At 42.0% G+C, this 15,011-nt stretch overlaps 1 protein-coding gene across 1 annotated transcript in view; it reads left to right on the top strand.

Moving 5' to 3' along the window:
• The window catches only part of tie1 (tyrosine kinase with immunoglobulin-like and EGF-like domains 1), a 38,974-nt gene extending 24,436 nt beyond the window's left edge, over window positions 1-14,538 (top strand). Inside the window, exons 18-24 of the mRNA XM_038295072.1 lie at window positions 7,268-7,458; window positions 8,527-8,640; window positions 10,735-10,805; window positions 11,687-11,727; window positions 12,374-12,470; window positions 12,601-12,700; window positions 13,544-14,538. Of these exons, the coding sequence (XP_038151000.1) occupies window positions 7,268-7,458; window positions 8,527-8,640; window positions 10,735-10,805; window positions 11,687-11,727; window positions 12,374-12,470; window positions 12,601-12,700; window positions 13,544-13,615 (686 nt within the window). The 3' untranslated portion in view covers window positions 13,616-14,538. The remainder of the gene's footprint in view (window positions 1-7,267; window positions 7,459-8,526; window positions 8,641-10,734; window positions 10,806-11,686; window positions 11,728-12,373; window positions 12,471-12,600; window positions 12,701-13,543) is intronic.
• The last annotated feature ends 473 nt before the right edge of the window (window positions 14,539-15,011 follow it).

Raw genomic sequence — 15,011 nt, 5'->3', positions numbered from 1 at the left:
AAAAGTCTTTGGCTATTATGCAGTTAAGCAAGCTTTAATCTTAGTATGTTCAAACTACAAAAAAAGAGTCTAGTTGCTGGAAAGGTACCCTGCCATGTAAGTAAGTATGTAGAGCATTTATGGAAGAAGCAGAAAGCCCATAGTATGGGTTCACATAACAAAGTGCCGTGTAAAGCAAATGTAACTTTACCCATCATTCTGCTCCCATCATCCCCTCACTGAAACGTAACACTGGCAGCATCATACCTTGAAAAATAATGCATGGAGAGGCATTAATACACTGAGGGATTTTGTAATGTGATATAATGTGAATAGGTTTGAGGGAGGGCATTACATTTGTGAGGAAGTGGATTTTATGAAGTAAGAAAGTATAAGAGTATATACAACAATTTTCCATTAAAAAAATTATTTTAAAAATAAATGTATAAATATATAGATGTTTTGAGGTAAATATGTAGATGTTTTGAGGTAAATTGTAATTAATTTTTTCCTGAGTTTTTCTTTACCATCTGAAACTGGAAAACAGAGTGAATGAAAAGTAATACTTCTCAACCTTCAGAAGTTTAAATTGAACCTTCTTTGTTTGATTTGTCCATGCCCCTCACAGTCAAACATGTTTAGCATCTGTTTAACAGGGCTGAAGCGGTGCCAATTCCTACTTTGATGTATCAGTGTCTCTTAACTTCATTCTAGGTGGAATAACTGGATTAGTTTCATTTGATAAAAGATAGATAACATTTGAGAGAGGATATCTAGAAGTAAGTGCATTCAAGCGAGCAGTACTAACCCAATTTAGCCTTGCAGTTTAAACCTCTGACAAATTCAAGTGTCCATGCCACTAACTAATAAATGGCAGGAAAAACAAACAAAAAAAAGAGAGAAATAGAAAGATATATTGTGACATGGACACTTCCATTATTTTATTTTATTTTCTGTATTACAGAGATGATTGGTTAAAGTTATCTTTCAGAAGGAATTTGCTGCTGAAACTACAGAACAGTCTGTGTGAGATATTTACCCAACCTCTCTCTCAAACTGTTATTCCTTCCTTCCCCATACGGTCCTCACTAATTGTGTTGGCATGCTTGTCGATCCTGGTGAAATCAGCATGAAACCTCTCCAACAGCTACAAATGCCTAATAGCCTGTGGAAAAGGCTGAAAGCTGTCATCTGTTGACAAAGATTTAGCCATCTGGTTGAGTTCAGTGAGGATTTAATAAAAAGGTCCGGTCTGCCTCCTGAGTCAAGTTTTAATTTTTCAAGGCCAAGTCCCTTACCATCTGTAGTAGGTTGGCTCTCTGTGCAAATTTGGAAAAGTCAGCCAAGGCCTCAGTCAGGAATTTAGGATAAACAAATAGGACAATGTAGTGAAATAGTAATACTGTCATGATGGGTTCACTAAAAGCGACCCAAGAATGCAGAACACCACTGACGGACACAAGGATGAAAGTTTATCAGTTTATTTATGCACAAGCACACAGTATTCACTGGTTCAGGTTCGGGGCCTGGATTCTGGTTCACCGGAGTCTGCGTGAGAGACAGTTCAGTTAGCGTTGCCAACAGAGGTCTGATTTCCTGTAGTTTACTGATTGTACCTTGAGGGTTCTTGAGGTTAGCTTTGGGAGAGTCTCTGTTGGTTCTGGAGATGAGTTCATCAGCAGAGTCCGTTTGCTGCTTCAGCGTCTCACGTCTTATTTGAACAGACCTTGGCTTTGGGTTTCCCAGCTCTAGTCCAGAGCTGCTTGGAGGTTCACTGTGAATCTTCAGGTTTGGCTCTGAGGGTCGGCTCGGCAGGTTAGCTCTTCCTGAGCTTACACAGAGGAGGCACAGGTTTCCAACTGGAACAACACTGCGGCGTTGAGGCAAGGTCTGAAGACAGCTTAAGTAGTGGATCCTCTGATGATCTTGACAAGCTGCAGCTGTGCAGGAGGCTCCCTCAGAGGATCCACGGCGGACTCTGCTGGAGAAAGGTGGAATTTCTCCAGCTCCCAACAGTACCCCCCCCTCAACGACCGCCCCTTGGCGGTCCGGAAGAGGTTGATGGGCAGGAACGCTCGTACTCCTCGATAAGGGCTGGATCGAGGATGTACGAGCCTGGAACCCACTGGCGATCCTCCGGTCCGTAGCCCTCCCAGTCGACGAGGTACTGCCATCCGCGACCTCGTCGACGGGAGTCCACGATGCGGCGAACCGTGAAGGCCGGATGACCATCGACCTCCAGGGCGGGTGGTGGGGAGTCGGACGGTGAGCACAGAGGGCTCGAGGAGACAGGCTTGATCTGAGACACGTGGAAGGTGGGGTGGATTCGGAGGGACTGAGGTAATTGGAGACGGACGGCTGAGGGGTTGATGACTCGAGTGATCTTGTAGGGTCCGATGAATCTAGGAGAGAGTTTCCGAGACATCCCCTTGAGGGGAATGTCTCGAGTGGACAGCCATACCTCCTGGCCTTCAGTATACTCGGGGGCGGGACGTCTCCTGGCGTCGGCGAAGCGTTTAATTGACTCAGAAGACTGGTTGAGGGTGGCGATGGTTTCCCTCCAGATCCTTTGACAACGGCGGATGTGTTGGTTGACGGACTGCACCGAAATCTCTCTCTCGTCTGCGGGAAAAAGAGGTGGTTGATAGCCAAGACTGACCTGAAATGGGGATTGTCCAGTGGATGCAGATCTGAGGGAGTTATGAGCGTATTCTATCCATGGGAGAAATTGGCTCCAGTCCACGGGGTTGTTTGACGTGAGGCAGCGAAGGGTGGATTCCAATTGCTGATTCATACGCTCAGTCTGACCATTCGATTGGGGGTGGTAACCAGAGGAGAGAGAGGGTTTGCAGCCGAGAGCAGAACAGAAAGCCTTCCAGACCTGGGAGATGAATTGAGGACCTCTGTCCGAGAGGATCTCTTGGGGAATGCCGTGTAACCGGAAAACATGCTTGATGAGAAGCTGGGCTGTCTGGAAGGCCGTGGGAAGTTTTCTGAGGGGAATAAGATGGCAGGACTTCGAGAAACGGTCAAAAATGGTGAATATGGTGGACATACCTCGAGAGACTGGGAGACCGGTGACAAAATCAATGGCGATATGGGACCAAGGACGCGAGGGAACAGGAAGCGGTTGAAGCAGGCCAGAAGGAGGTTGGTGTGAGGCTTTGTTACGGGCACATGTGGGGCAAGCCAACACATACTCCTTTACATCCCTGTGGAGAGTGGGCCACCAAAAGCGTCTTGAAATGAGAGCGACAGTTCTACTGACACCTGGATGAGCGGAGAATTTGGCGGCATGCATCCACTGGATGAGAGGGGACCTGACGGAAGATGGAACATAGGTTCGGTTAGTGGGACCGTTACCTGGATCGGGTTCAGTGGCCAGGGCTGAGTTGATGAGGTCAGTTATCTCCCAGTTGACCACTCCCACTGTGCAGGAAGCCGGAAGAACAGGTTCAGGTGTCTCGGGATGATCGACGGAGTAGAGACGAGAGCGAGAATCGGGCTTCACGTTCTTGGATCCGGGTCTGTAGGAGATGATGAGATTGAACCGAGAAAAGAAAATTGACCACCTGGATTGGCGTGGATTCGCTTGCTTGGTTGACTGGATGTAAGCCAGGTTCTTGTGGTCTGTCCATACAAGAACCGGATGCTCAGCTCCCTCCAGCCAATGCCTCCATTCCTCCAACGCCAGTTTAATGGCCAGAAGCTCTCGGTCACCCACATCATAATTTTGCTCTGCAGAAGAAAGTCTACGGGAGAAGAAAGCAAAAGGGTGTATCTTTTGATCTGAGTCGAGTCTCTGGGAAAGGACTGCTCCAACACCGGAATCTGAAGCATCCACCTCAAGGATAAACTGCTTAGCTGGGTCAGGTTGCATAAGGACAGGTGCTCTGGAAAATAATGACTTTAGTTTTTCAAACGCTGCTTGAGCCTCGGGAGTCCACTGAAAACTGCGTTTGACAGAGGTCAGAGAAGTTAATGTAAGGGCGGTCTGGCTGTAGTTTCTGATAAACCGACGATAGAAGTTAGCAAAACCCAAAAACCTTTGTAGCTGTTTGCGGTTCTCTGGAACTGGCCAGTCTAAAACTGCCTTAATCTTGTCCTCAGATGGTTTAACCTGGCCGCCCTCGAGCACAAACCCCAAAAAGGTGACTGAAGATGGATGAAATTCGCACTTCTCGGCTTTCACGAACAGTTTGTTCTCCAGCAGTCTCTGTAAAACAAGACGGACATGTTTCTTGTGTTCATCGAGGTTCTTGGAGTAAATGAGTATATCATCAATGTACATGAAAACAAATACATTGAGAAAGTCTCTTAGAACATCGTTTACGAGGGCCTGGAAGCAGGCTGGAGCGTTAGTGAGACCAAAGGGCATAACAAGATATTCGAATTGGCCCAAGGGTGTTTTGAAGGCAGTTTTCCATTCGTCGCCTTCACGGATCCTAAGGAGATGATAAGCGTTTCTTAAATCCAGTTTAGAAAACACAGTAGCTCCCTGTACGGGCTCAAAAGCAGAGGCAAGGAGAGGCAGTGGGTATTTGTTTTTAATAGTGATCTGATTCAAACCTCGATAGTCGATACAAGGTCTCAGGGAACGATCCTTCTTCCCCACGAAGAAGAATCCGGCGCCCAATGGAGAGGATGAAGGGCGAATTATTCCAGCAGCTAATGATTCGTTGATGTATTTTTCCATTGTTTCTCTCTCGGGCTTGGAAATATTGTACAATCTGCTGCTAGGTAAAGGAGCACCAGGTAAAAGTTCAATGGCGCAATCGTATGGTCTGTGTGGAGGTAGGGACGTCGCACTGACCTTATTGAAGACAGGGGCTAGGTCATGGTACTCAGAAGGAACTGAAGAAAGGTCAGGAGAGTCCATCTCCCCCCCACCTCTAGGAGACCCCACCAAGGGGGCAGCAGAACGCAGGCATGTCTCATGGCAAGAGATGGACCATGATTCCAGGTGACGTTCAGTCCAGTTAATGTGAGGATTATGCTTCTCCAACCATTCGAAACCGAGCACCAGCGGGGAACATGCAGAGGGAAAAACAAAAAATGTTATAGTCTCTCGGTGGTTACCTGACAGAAGTAGCTCGAGGGGCTGAGTTTGGTGGGTAACTTGATGGAGTCTTTTCCCGTCAATAGCGGATACACTGAGAGGCTGAGACAGAGGAATGGTTTCAATTTGGAGTTGCTGGACGAGGTTAGAATCAATTAGGTTACATTCACAGCCTGAGTCGATGAATGCAGAGAAAGAGAGGCTTTGATTAGCACAGAAAAGCGTGGCAGGCAGTAACAGTCGAGGAGATTTCTTAGTGTTTATTTGGCCCGCCAGACTCCTCAGATCCTCTGGCGGGCCCAGGCTTTTGATTTAGCCGGGCAGGAAGCGATGAAGTGTCCACTCTCACCACAGTAGATACATAGTTTGCTTAGAAAACGCCTTTGCCTCTCCTCTGGAGTGAGCCTGGTGTGTCCCACCTGCATGGGTTCGACATCCCTTTCGCCCGAATGAGAGGCCTGAACAGGCAACGGTAGAGACTGGGACTTAGGCCTCTGAATGGGCGGCTGCTCGGTAGAGCAGGAACAAACAGTCATGTTATGTGAGGCAGAAGAAAGTGTACCTTGCTTCTTTGAACTGTTTCTGGCACGAATTCTATTATCCAATCTAATGGAGAGGCGAATTAAGTCTTCGAGGGTAGCAGGTTCGTCGAGGGTTGCGAGCTCATCTTTTATGTGCTCGTTTAATGCCATGAAAAAGGCTCCCTTTAAAGCGGTTTGGTTCCATCCGGAAGCTGCCGCTTTAACCCGGAAGTTAATGGAAAATTCAGCCACCGAAGAGTTTCCCTGTTTAAGGTTGAAAAGAACTCTAGAATCAATAGTTTGGTCAGTTTCTTGGTTGAATACCTGGGTAAATTCAGAGATGAAATCAGAGTAGTAGCAGTTTAAGCTATCGTCAGCGGCAAATCTTGCCTGAGCCCATTCCAAGGCTCTTCCTGTTAACTGCGAGAGAATGAAAGTTATCTTCTTGTGATCCGTGGAAAAACAGCCAGGGGAGTTCTGAAAAATCAACCGACATTGAAATAAAAATCCTTTGCAATCTTTCATGTTACCAGAAAATCTTTCTGGGAGACTAGGACGGAACTCTGATGACGTCACTGCAGGTGACCTCGGAGGTGGAACTGGACCCGGAAATGGTTGTGGTACAGCATTAGCGCTGTTCAGATAATTAGCACAGCTCTGTAGCATCTGGTTATGAGTGTCAACTAGACGGTATAACTCACGGAGCGTCTGGGTTTGTCCCTGAATTTGGGCATCCTGCTCCTCCAGTCGACTGGTGAGGTGATCTGCTGGGCCTTGAGTTTGGCCGCAGTGTTCTGTCATGATGGGTTTACTAAAAGCGACCCAAGAATGCAGAACACCACTGACGGACACAAGGATGAAAGTTTAACAGTTTATTTATGCACAAGCACACAGTATTCACTGGTTCAGGTTCGGGGCCTGGATTCTGGTTCACCGGAGTCTGCGTGAGAGACAGTTCAGTTAGCGTTGCCAACAGAGGTCTGATTTCCTGTAGTTTACTGATTGTACCTTGAGGGTTCTTGAGGTTAGCTTTGGGAGAGTCTCTGTTGGTTCTGGAGATGAGTTCATCAGCAGAGTCCGTTTGCTGCTTCAGCGTCTCACGTCTTATTTGAACAGACCTTGGCTTTGGGTTTCCTAGCTCTAGTCCAGAGCTGCTTGGAGGTTCACTGTGAATCTTCAGGTTTGGCTCTGAGGGTCGGCTCGGCAGGTTAGCTCTTCCTGAGCTTACACAGAGGAGGCTCAGGTTTCCAACTGGAACAACACTGCGGCGTTGAGGCAAGGTCTGAAGACAGCTTAAGTAGTGGACCCTCTGATGATCTTGACGAGCTGCAGCTGTGCAGGAGGCTCCCTCAGAGGATCCACGGCGGACTCTGCTGGAGAAAGGTGGAATTTCTCCAGCTCCCAACAAATACTGTGTTGAATACAGATCTTACATTTGTTCTATGGTTCAGTGCATCAGTACCACAACAGAACTGCCACCACCACCCCTGTAGCCAGAGGTTACATTTTTTCACTTTTATTTGCAGATGCATTGTGTAGGCAACTGCACATTCCAGTTTAACTTGAAAATGAATGAACTAAAAAACTCTACTATTAATTAGATGCAGTCACTGAATTCTTTTCCCCTGCTTTTTCAACTATTATAAGATAATAAATCATTAAAATCCTGAACTGAACTTTTAACCAGAACTGTATGTCTCTTTTTCAGGCTACCTGTACATAGCCATAGAATACGCTCCCTACGGAAATCTCCTTGACTTTCTGAGAAAGAGTCGCGTGTTGGAGACCGATCCTGCTTTTGCAAAAGAGCACGGTACCGCATCCACCCTCACCTCTCAGCAACTTCTGCAGTTTGCTGTTGATGTGGCCACTGGCATGCATTACCTCAGTGATAAGCAGGTGAGATTGAGGAAAATTTGATAATATACTTACTTGTTATTGAAAGATACATCTTTAATTGAGCTCCGGCCTTTTTAATACCATATTCCAGTTTGAGTTGTCATTTAGAAATCTTTTGAATATTATACTACATATGGTTTCAGTCTAAGCAATATTCTACATGAAATACTTCAATAATCTGTGCAAAAAGACTTTGTGTCTACTTGTATAAGCACCCATGATCTGATTGATCAAAACCAACTGCAGGAAGGAGCCAAACAAAAAACATATATTATGAAATATGATGGTCATCCCTACCACTTAACTAATGCTATTTAGGATTTCATTGCCTCAAAAAACAAGTATTGTTGTAAATGATGTCTACATTTTACAAAAGTTTATGTGGGGCTTCATCATGGTGCAGTTTGTAAAACTGTTGTCTTGCAACAAGTTCCTGGGCTTCATCCCTGGCCTAAGATCTTTCTCCATTTTGTTTGCCTGTACAGGTGCACCGGCTTCCTATCACATTCCAAAAACATTACTGTTAGGTTAACTGATGTCTCTAAATTGCCCTTGGGTATGTGTGTGTGTGTGTGTGTGTGTGTGTGTGTGTGTGTGTGTGTGTGTGTGAGTACCTGTGTAGTCCACAGAGTGAGGACCATTTTTCCAATTTCACCATCAAATTGAGGACCATTTCTTGCAAAGTCTGGACATTTTGCTGGTCCTCACAGGCTATTTTCCTAATGGTTAGGTTTAGGGTTAAGGTGTCAATTGGTTAGGTTTAGGGTGAGGTATGCATTGGTAATGGTTAGGTTTAGGGTTAGGGTATAGAAAGGGTTGAAAATTACTGAAAATCAATGAAAGGCAATGTGAGTCAACACATGGTCCTCACTACAACGGCAGAACGAGTATGTGTGTGTTTGTGTGTGCATAGTTGTATGTCTCTGGGCGGGCGTCCCGTCCAGGATGTACCCCACCATTTGGATGATGGATGGATGGATGGATGGATGGATGGATGGATGGATGGATGGATGTTAAATTAAAAATATACCCTAATGCCATTGCTTTTCTCTGCTTTCCTGGTTCTAGTTCATACACAGGGATTTGGCAGCAAGAAATGTCCTTGTAGGTGACAATCTAGTGGCAAAGATAGCAGATTTTGGTTTGTCCAGAGGGGAGGAAGTTTATGTCAAAAAAACAATGGTGAGTTGGATTTACTTTTGTTTTTGGTGTTTTTGGTTAAATGCATTAACAAGACGAAACGGAACATGCCTTTTTGTAAAGGAATGACAAGCAATGTCTCGTATCGAACCTGTCCTGCATGTTTTGTAGATATTTCTAGTTCAACACACCAAAATCCAGTACATAGTTCAGGCACTGCATTTTAATTTAATCATTTAATTCTGGTGAGTTCCAGCAGGGACACATATAAATTATGCAGGACACTGACCCTTGATCACTGAAGTTGAATGACACGGGATTACACCAATAAATATCAATTACAATAGCTCAAATCATGGTCAGTTAACTCAGCACACGTATGAAATATATTCACAAATTTATTAAAAATATTATTAAAAACAAAAATCATTCAACTCAAGTCAAACATATTTGGCAATGAACGAAATAAAGTTTGTCACCATTAGCTTCTTGTTAGCTTTTTTTTTTTTTTACACAAAAGCAAACATGTCAAATGATTAATAATCATCAAATGATCAAATTCTTTAGCTACAAACGTATTCCCTTAATTTGCCAGAGCTGTAGCCTCGGTTATCTCTATTTTGGAAAGGTGAGGCGTCTCCATATTTTGGGAATGTTTATGTTTAGATGGCCTGACCAAGAGACCTATAGTGCTTTGAGGCCTCCTGGTTTTGAATCCAAGTCTGAATTACACTTCAGCAGAAAAAAACTACATCTTCCTCCACTAATGTTCAAAGTAAGTATCAGTATAGGCATTGGTCCTAGTGTCCAACATTAACGGCAGAAAAGGCTGGTTGACTAGCTTTAAGGACAGGTACTGACCTTTAAACAGAGATGGCAAAAGTACTCACTTTCCGTACTTGAGTAAAAGTACAGATACTTGTGTTAAAAAATACTCTGGTAAAAGTGGAAGTACTGATTAAACTTCTTTACTCAAGTAAAAGTAACAAAGTACAGGCTTGTAAATTTACTTAAAGTATAAAAGTAAAAGTAGAAACCACTTTTTTCATGCCGTTGCCTACATTTTAAATGGATGTCTGCCAATAGGACTAGATCTCCGTTGTGTTCATTTTCAATCATCTCGTCGTCCATGCTACTATGCTAACGCCACCGCCACCAAGCTGCAATGATTTGCCGCCAATGAATACCGCCGAATCTGTCGATTCATCTTGTAGTGGTGCGTCAAATGCAACTTAGATTCCCATCCAATTAGATTGAATTTGGTATTGATGACGTGAAAAATAATAACGGTAACTCCATTGAAATGATTCAAAACTAAAGTAACGAGCCAATTTTTAAAATGTAAGGAGTAGAAAGTACAGATATTTGTGTAAAAATGTAAGGAGTAGAAGTAAAAAGTCACCATAAAAATAAGTAGTAAAGTAAAGTAAAAATATCAGAAAAATCTACTTGAGTACAGTAACGAAGTATTTGTACTTCGTTACTTCCCATCTCTGCCTTTAAATAAACAAATTTAACAAAAATCCAGCCTATTTCTGGTAGAAATTCTATATTTGAGTCGTATTACAACATTTCCTAACTGTAGAGCCAGAGTAACAAAAATCACTTCAAAGAAAAAAAATAACCCAATAGTAGGTGGAAGGGGGGGAGTAGCATAATATGGGCACAAAAAGATAGAATGACTTTTTTTTTTTTTTACTGTTATATCAACAAAATAAACCCCAGGAAAAACAAAACATGTTTATGTATATTGTGAGGTGTGAAGTCTCAAGGCTTAGGGCATATACAGTATGAATGGCTGAGGACTCTTAAAGTAAACTTTTATGTTTGGCCAAGAACTTAAAACAAAATAACGAACATTTCTTAATTTACTATTATGTCCCTTTTCTTAAAGAGAGATCATCAAATAAAGAAATTAGTTCAGATAATAAATATTTTCTCTATAGAGGGCAGTGTTGTTAAACTATGTTACAGTGTCTAATACTAAATAGCTTGATAAATTATTTTAATCATTATTTTAACAAAGAAAATGTTTTAAAAGATTAAAAAGATCCTTTAGAGTTAATATTTAGTTTGCTCTGAAAAATGTAATTGTGTGACAAAAGCATTTTCATTAATCTGCTGGTTTGATTCTAGGGGAGACTGCCTGTACGCTGGATGGCCATTGAGTCCCTGAATTACAGCGTGTATACTAGCAAAAGTGATGTGTAAGTCTTTTATTTGAATTAAAAAAAAATCATACTTAAAGAGAATTTCACTACCAAGAGAAGCAGTTTTTTATATACACCACAGTCTTTTGCCACAGAAAACAACAAATCATCCCCCTGTCAGTGTTAGACTGATAACAGTGCACAGCGTAACTGATAAGCGTAAACAAGGAAGCCAAGGAAACAGACTTAGATGTTTTTTCTCCATCAACGGGAACCTATTTATACAACAGAGGGCAGCAGGTCTGCAGAACATAGATCATTATGTGGAAGAAGACAAAAACATGCCTGTGTGGACCAAAACAGTTTTCAGTATTAGGGAAAGGGGCTTAGGAAAAAATGAAAAAAGGAGCAAGATGGAGGCAAGTGCAGCAGAAGTACATATGAAGCTAAAATACGTACAGGCTGAGCACAAACAACACTTTGTCTGCTTGTGTGATCTACCACACCTGCTTGTGACATATAAAACTGGTGGTTATTTTCGTGAGAGAGTTTTCTTATCAGATTCAAGAAAAAATTGTGGTTTTATGTTGTTCAAGCTGAATGGCAAAAACAGACTAATTTTCAAGAGACAATTTCAACTACTTACCTGAAAGAATCTTTTTTTTTTTTTTTTACATGTTAATTTATGCAGTTTTGGTTGGTGCATTTTTCTTAGTAAAACCTTACATTAGTGTTAAATATGGCCATTTTCCATTTGTATAGTTTTCATTTCATAGATAAGCACCGCTGTGTTCTGTTTGCAAGGCACCAGATATGATCACTAAAGCACAGTTGTTTTGACAATGTAGATAGACAAAAAAACAAAACATTTTCTATTCTTTCTCACCCATCTAGACTTGATTACTTTACTAACCTGTCATATTTCATCTTCCACATAGGTGGTCTTTTGGAGTTCTCCTTTGGGAAATTGTAAGCCTGGGTAAGATGAAAACTGTATTACTTGGCTTAAAAAATTCTGCCAAACAATATCATAAGATGTTACGTTACTTTTTTCTTAAGCACAGACTGCAAACCTGCAGAATTGTCAGTGCCTGACCCAAATGTTCAGGAAGAGTAACAACCTCCACTGCTAGCCGTTAAAGGAATAGTACACCCAAAACATGATTAGCCTTCATTTTCTACTCACCCCCATGCTGAACAACACTCTGGAGTACTTTTTTGATATCTCAAATGCATCTGGAGATCTGGGAGGCTTCTTGCTGTCTGCTGACATTCAAATAATGGAGGTCTATGGTGCCCGAGGCAGAAAGGTCCATAAAAGTCCACAAAAAACGTGTCAATATTCCTCCATACTGCTCGTCCAATGTATTCCAAGTTATTTGAATGTCAGCAGACAGCAAGAAGCCTCCCAGATCTCCAGATGCATTTGAGATATCAAAAAAGTACTCCAGAGTGTTGTTCAGCATGGGGGTGAGTAGAAAATGAAGGCTAATCATGTTTTGGGTGTACTATTCCTTTAAGCAGATACCAATGAATAGATTGTAGAAATACTTTAAAAGTTACTAGTCGTGTGATTGTCTAAGGATGTGCATTACATATCTGCTTCTAATCTGTGTCTGAATCAGGTGGTACACCATACTGTGGAATGACATGCGCTGAATTATATGAAAAACTCCCCCAGGGCTACAGAATGGAGAAACCCAAAAACTGTGATGATGAGGTGTAAGTGTTCTGCTGTAAATAGCAGCTAGCATATTTCTTGGTTTTTATGTTTTACTAAAATGATTGGGTATTAATGTGTTTATTCAAGCACAGTTTAGATAATACCATCAATGTTTTTTTTTATGTTAAGCTATGAACTTATGAGGCAGTGCTGGCGGGATCGGCCCTATGAGAGACCCCCCTTCTCACAAATCTCTGTTCAACTCAGCAGGATGCAGGAGGCCAGGAAGGTAATCATTGGTTCACATAAAGTTCCCTTAAATGGTATACATAATGCCAAAATACTTGTCTTGTTGACACATGGTAGTGGCAGCACCATGGTCTGGGGATGCTACCACCATGCAATGAGAGGGCAGATTTTGAGAGTTGAGGGGAAGATGGTGGACCTTAATAGAGGAAAATTCTAAATAAGAAAATGTTGTAAGAAGGAAAAGATTTTAAAATGAAGCTCAGGAAATAAAAGTGTTGTTGTTTTAATTTATACATTTTCAAAAACCTACATTTTCTTTTCATTCCACTTCCCATACATGCACTAGAGCAGTGATCTTCAAACCCAGTCCTCAGGACACTTTGTCCTGCATGTTGTAGATGTGTCTCTGCTCCAGCAGACCTGTATCAAATGATTGCATTCCCTCCTTAGCAGCCGCCTAGAGCTGCAAAGGCCTTTTAATCACCCATTTATTTAACTTGGGTACCTTCAGGCAGGGATATACCTAAAATATGCAGGACTGTGGTTCCTTAGGACCGAGTTGAAAACAATTGTTACATTTTATTGTGATTTCACAATGACAAAGATTTTTTTATTACTCTTGAGTCATTGCTAGGATGATATCAATTTGTCATTGATACGATACATACTAGATACATACTCAGGATTTTATGGGTTCAATTCAACAAAACTCAAAGAAGTTCAAGGGGTATAAGAACTTTTTCAAGGCACCATATTTTTGCCAGAAGTGGAGAATTGTTTCCCTGCAGTTATCTAAATTCAGTCGAAATGTTTTTCCTTTTTTGTCTTGTTGTTTTACCACATTATCACATTCCTGATATTATAAGCATCACCTGTCTTCCAGGCCTACGTTAACATGGCCCTCTTTGAGAACTTCACTTATGCTGGAATAGATGCCACTGCAGAGGAAGCCTGACTACCAGCCCCCCCAGACCCTTCCATTTGCCGTAGCTCCAAGAGAAAGCAGAGTGGCAGGCTGCCACGTTACTGCCACCTTCCCGCCAGTCAGCAACATCACAGGAAGACAGGACGCTTTGCTGCAACCTCCCAGCTATAGATGTAGGACTGTGACAGGACACTTTATTGAGGCATCAAAAGCATGAGGAGATGCCGAGTATGTCTTGACCTTCAGTGAAGAGACGCACCGGCTACAAATTGTCTGAAGGAAATAACCTTCTCTTCAAAAACATGCAAATGTTCACAGTTAAAATCGCCCTAGCTGATCGTATAGATTTTGTTTTCTTCTCTGATTACATTGCAAACATGGAGCTATGTGATTTGCCGAAACACCTAAGGGTCTGTGGGGTGTCTTTACTGGATTTCTTTTTTTTTCTTAACTCATGTGGATGAGGGGATCTCTTAAACCCTTTGAACCTGAGAGGTACCTTTTAATGTACCTCATCATTGTTACTAAATAAAAACAGTGTTGAGCATAGGGTTCAAAGTTAAGAAGGGAGATTAGAGGATGGCTTAGATTGCAAACAGAACTTCTCAGCTTTTTTGAGTGTGAATTATGAATGTAGCACTTGCAGTAGCATGGTATGTTATACTGTAATTATCTATCTACTGCATATCACTGCCATGTGGAAATAAGTACCATTATTTGTATTTTTATATATTTGTAAGACTTTTTAAAAAGTATTAAAGCAATGTATTCAGTTTAGTAAAAATAGTAGAAATATTCATTTTCAGCCACCGAGAAAGCTGTTTCAAAATCTTCATACGGTGAAGCATCCTCCACGCTGACTTGCATTCCTGGTAACTATGTATAAAACATTTTGAATTATACTTAATTGCAGCTGCAAGCTATTAGTCTGAAATTAACGGGGGGGGGGGGGGGGGGGGGGGTTGGGGGGTTGGGGTCCCATTTTAGGACGTACATGTAATTGTTTTGGTTTGTTCTGGTTTCTTTTTTACAGAATTGTTATCATACTTATTGGCAATCTCAACAGTTCCCTGTGAAATAAATGCCTGCCAACACACACAATGTTGTCTAATGGATAAAGGAAAGTACACAAAATCACCTATAAAAAACAATCAAAGAGGAACTAAGGTAAACAGAAGTCACTATGAGCTGTCAACCACTAGATTCTATCTACAAGTCAATCAGGAGCTTGCAAGATTTTATGGAAGATTGTTGTTGACAAGGTTTGTATCTTTTTCTCTTTTTAAAAGTAGGCAGAATACAAGGGGATGGTATAGTGCTGAATAATACTGATTTGCAGTTTTCATTTAGTAAAGTAAGTTACACAATTAGGGTTACATTTTAAGATATTCTTTTAGTAGAGCAAAACTACCCTGGCATCGGTAGG

This window comes from Cyprinodon tularosa, unplaced genomic scaffold (genome assembly GCF_016077235.1).
Source record: "Cyprinodon tularosa strain WSP-4 unplaced genomic scaffold, ASM1607723v1 ctg35, whole genome shotgun sequence".
Classification (NCBI taxonomy): Eukaryota; Metazoa; Chordata; class Actinopteri; order Cyprinodontiformes; family Cyprinodontidae; genus Cyprinodon; species Cyprinodon tularosa.
The sequence above is the reverse complement of the archived record's forward strand: the minus strand, read 5'-3'. Positions and strand labels throughout refer to the sequence as shown.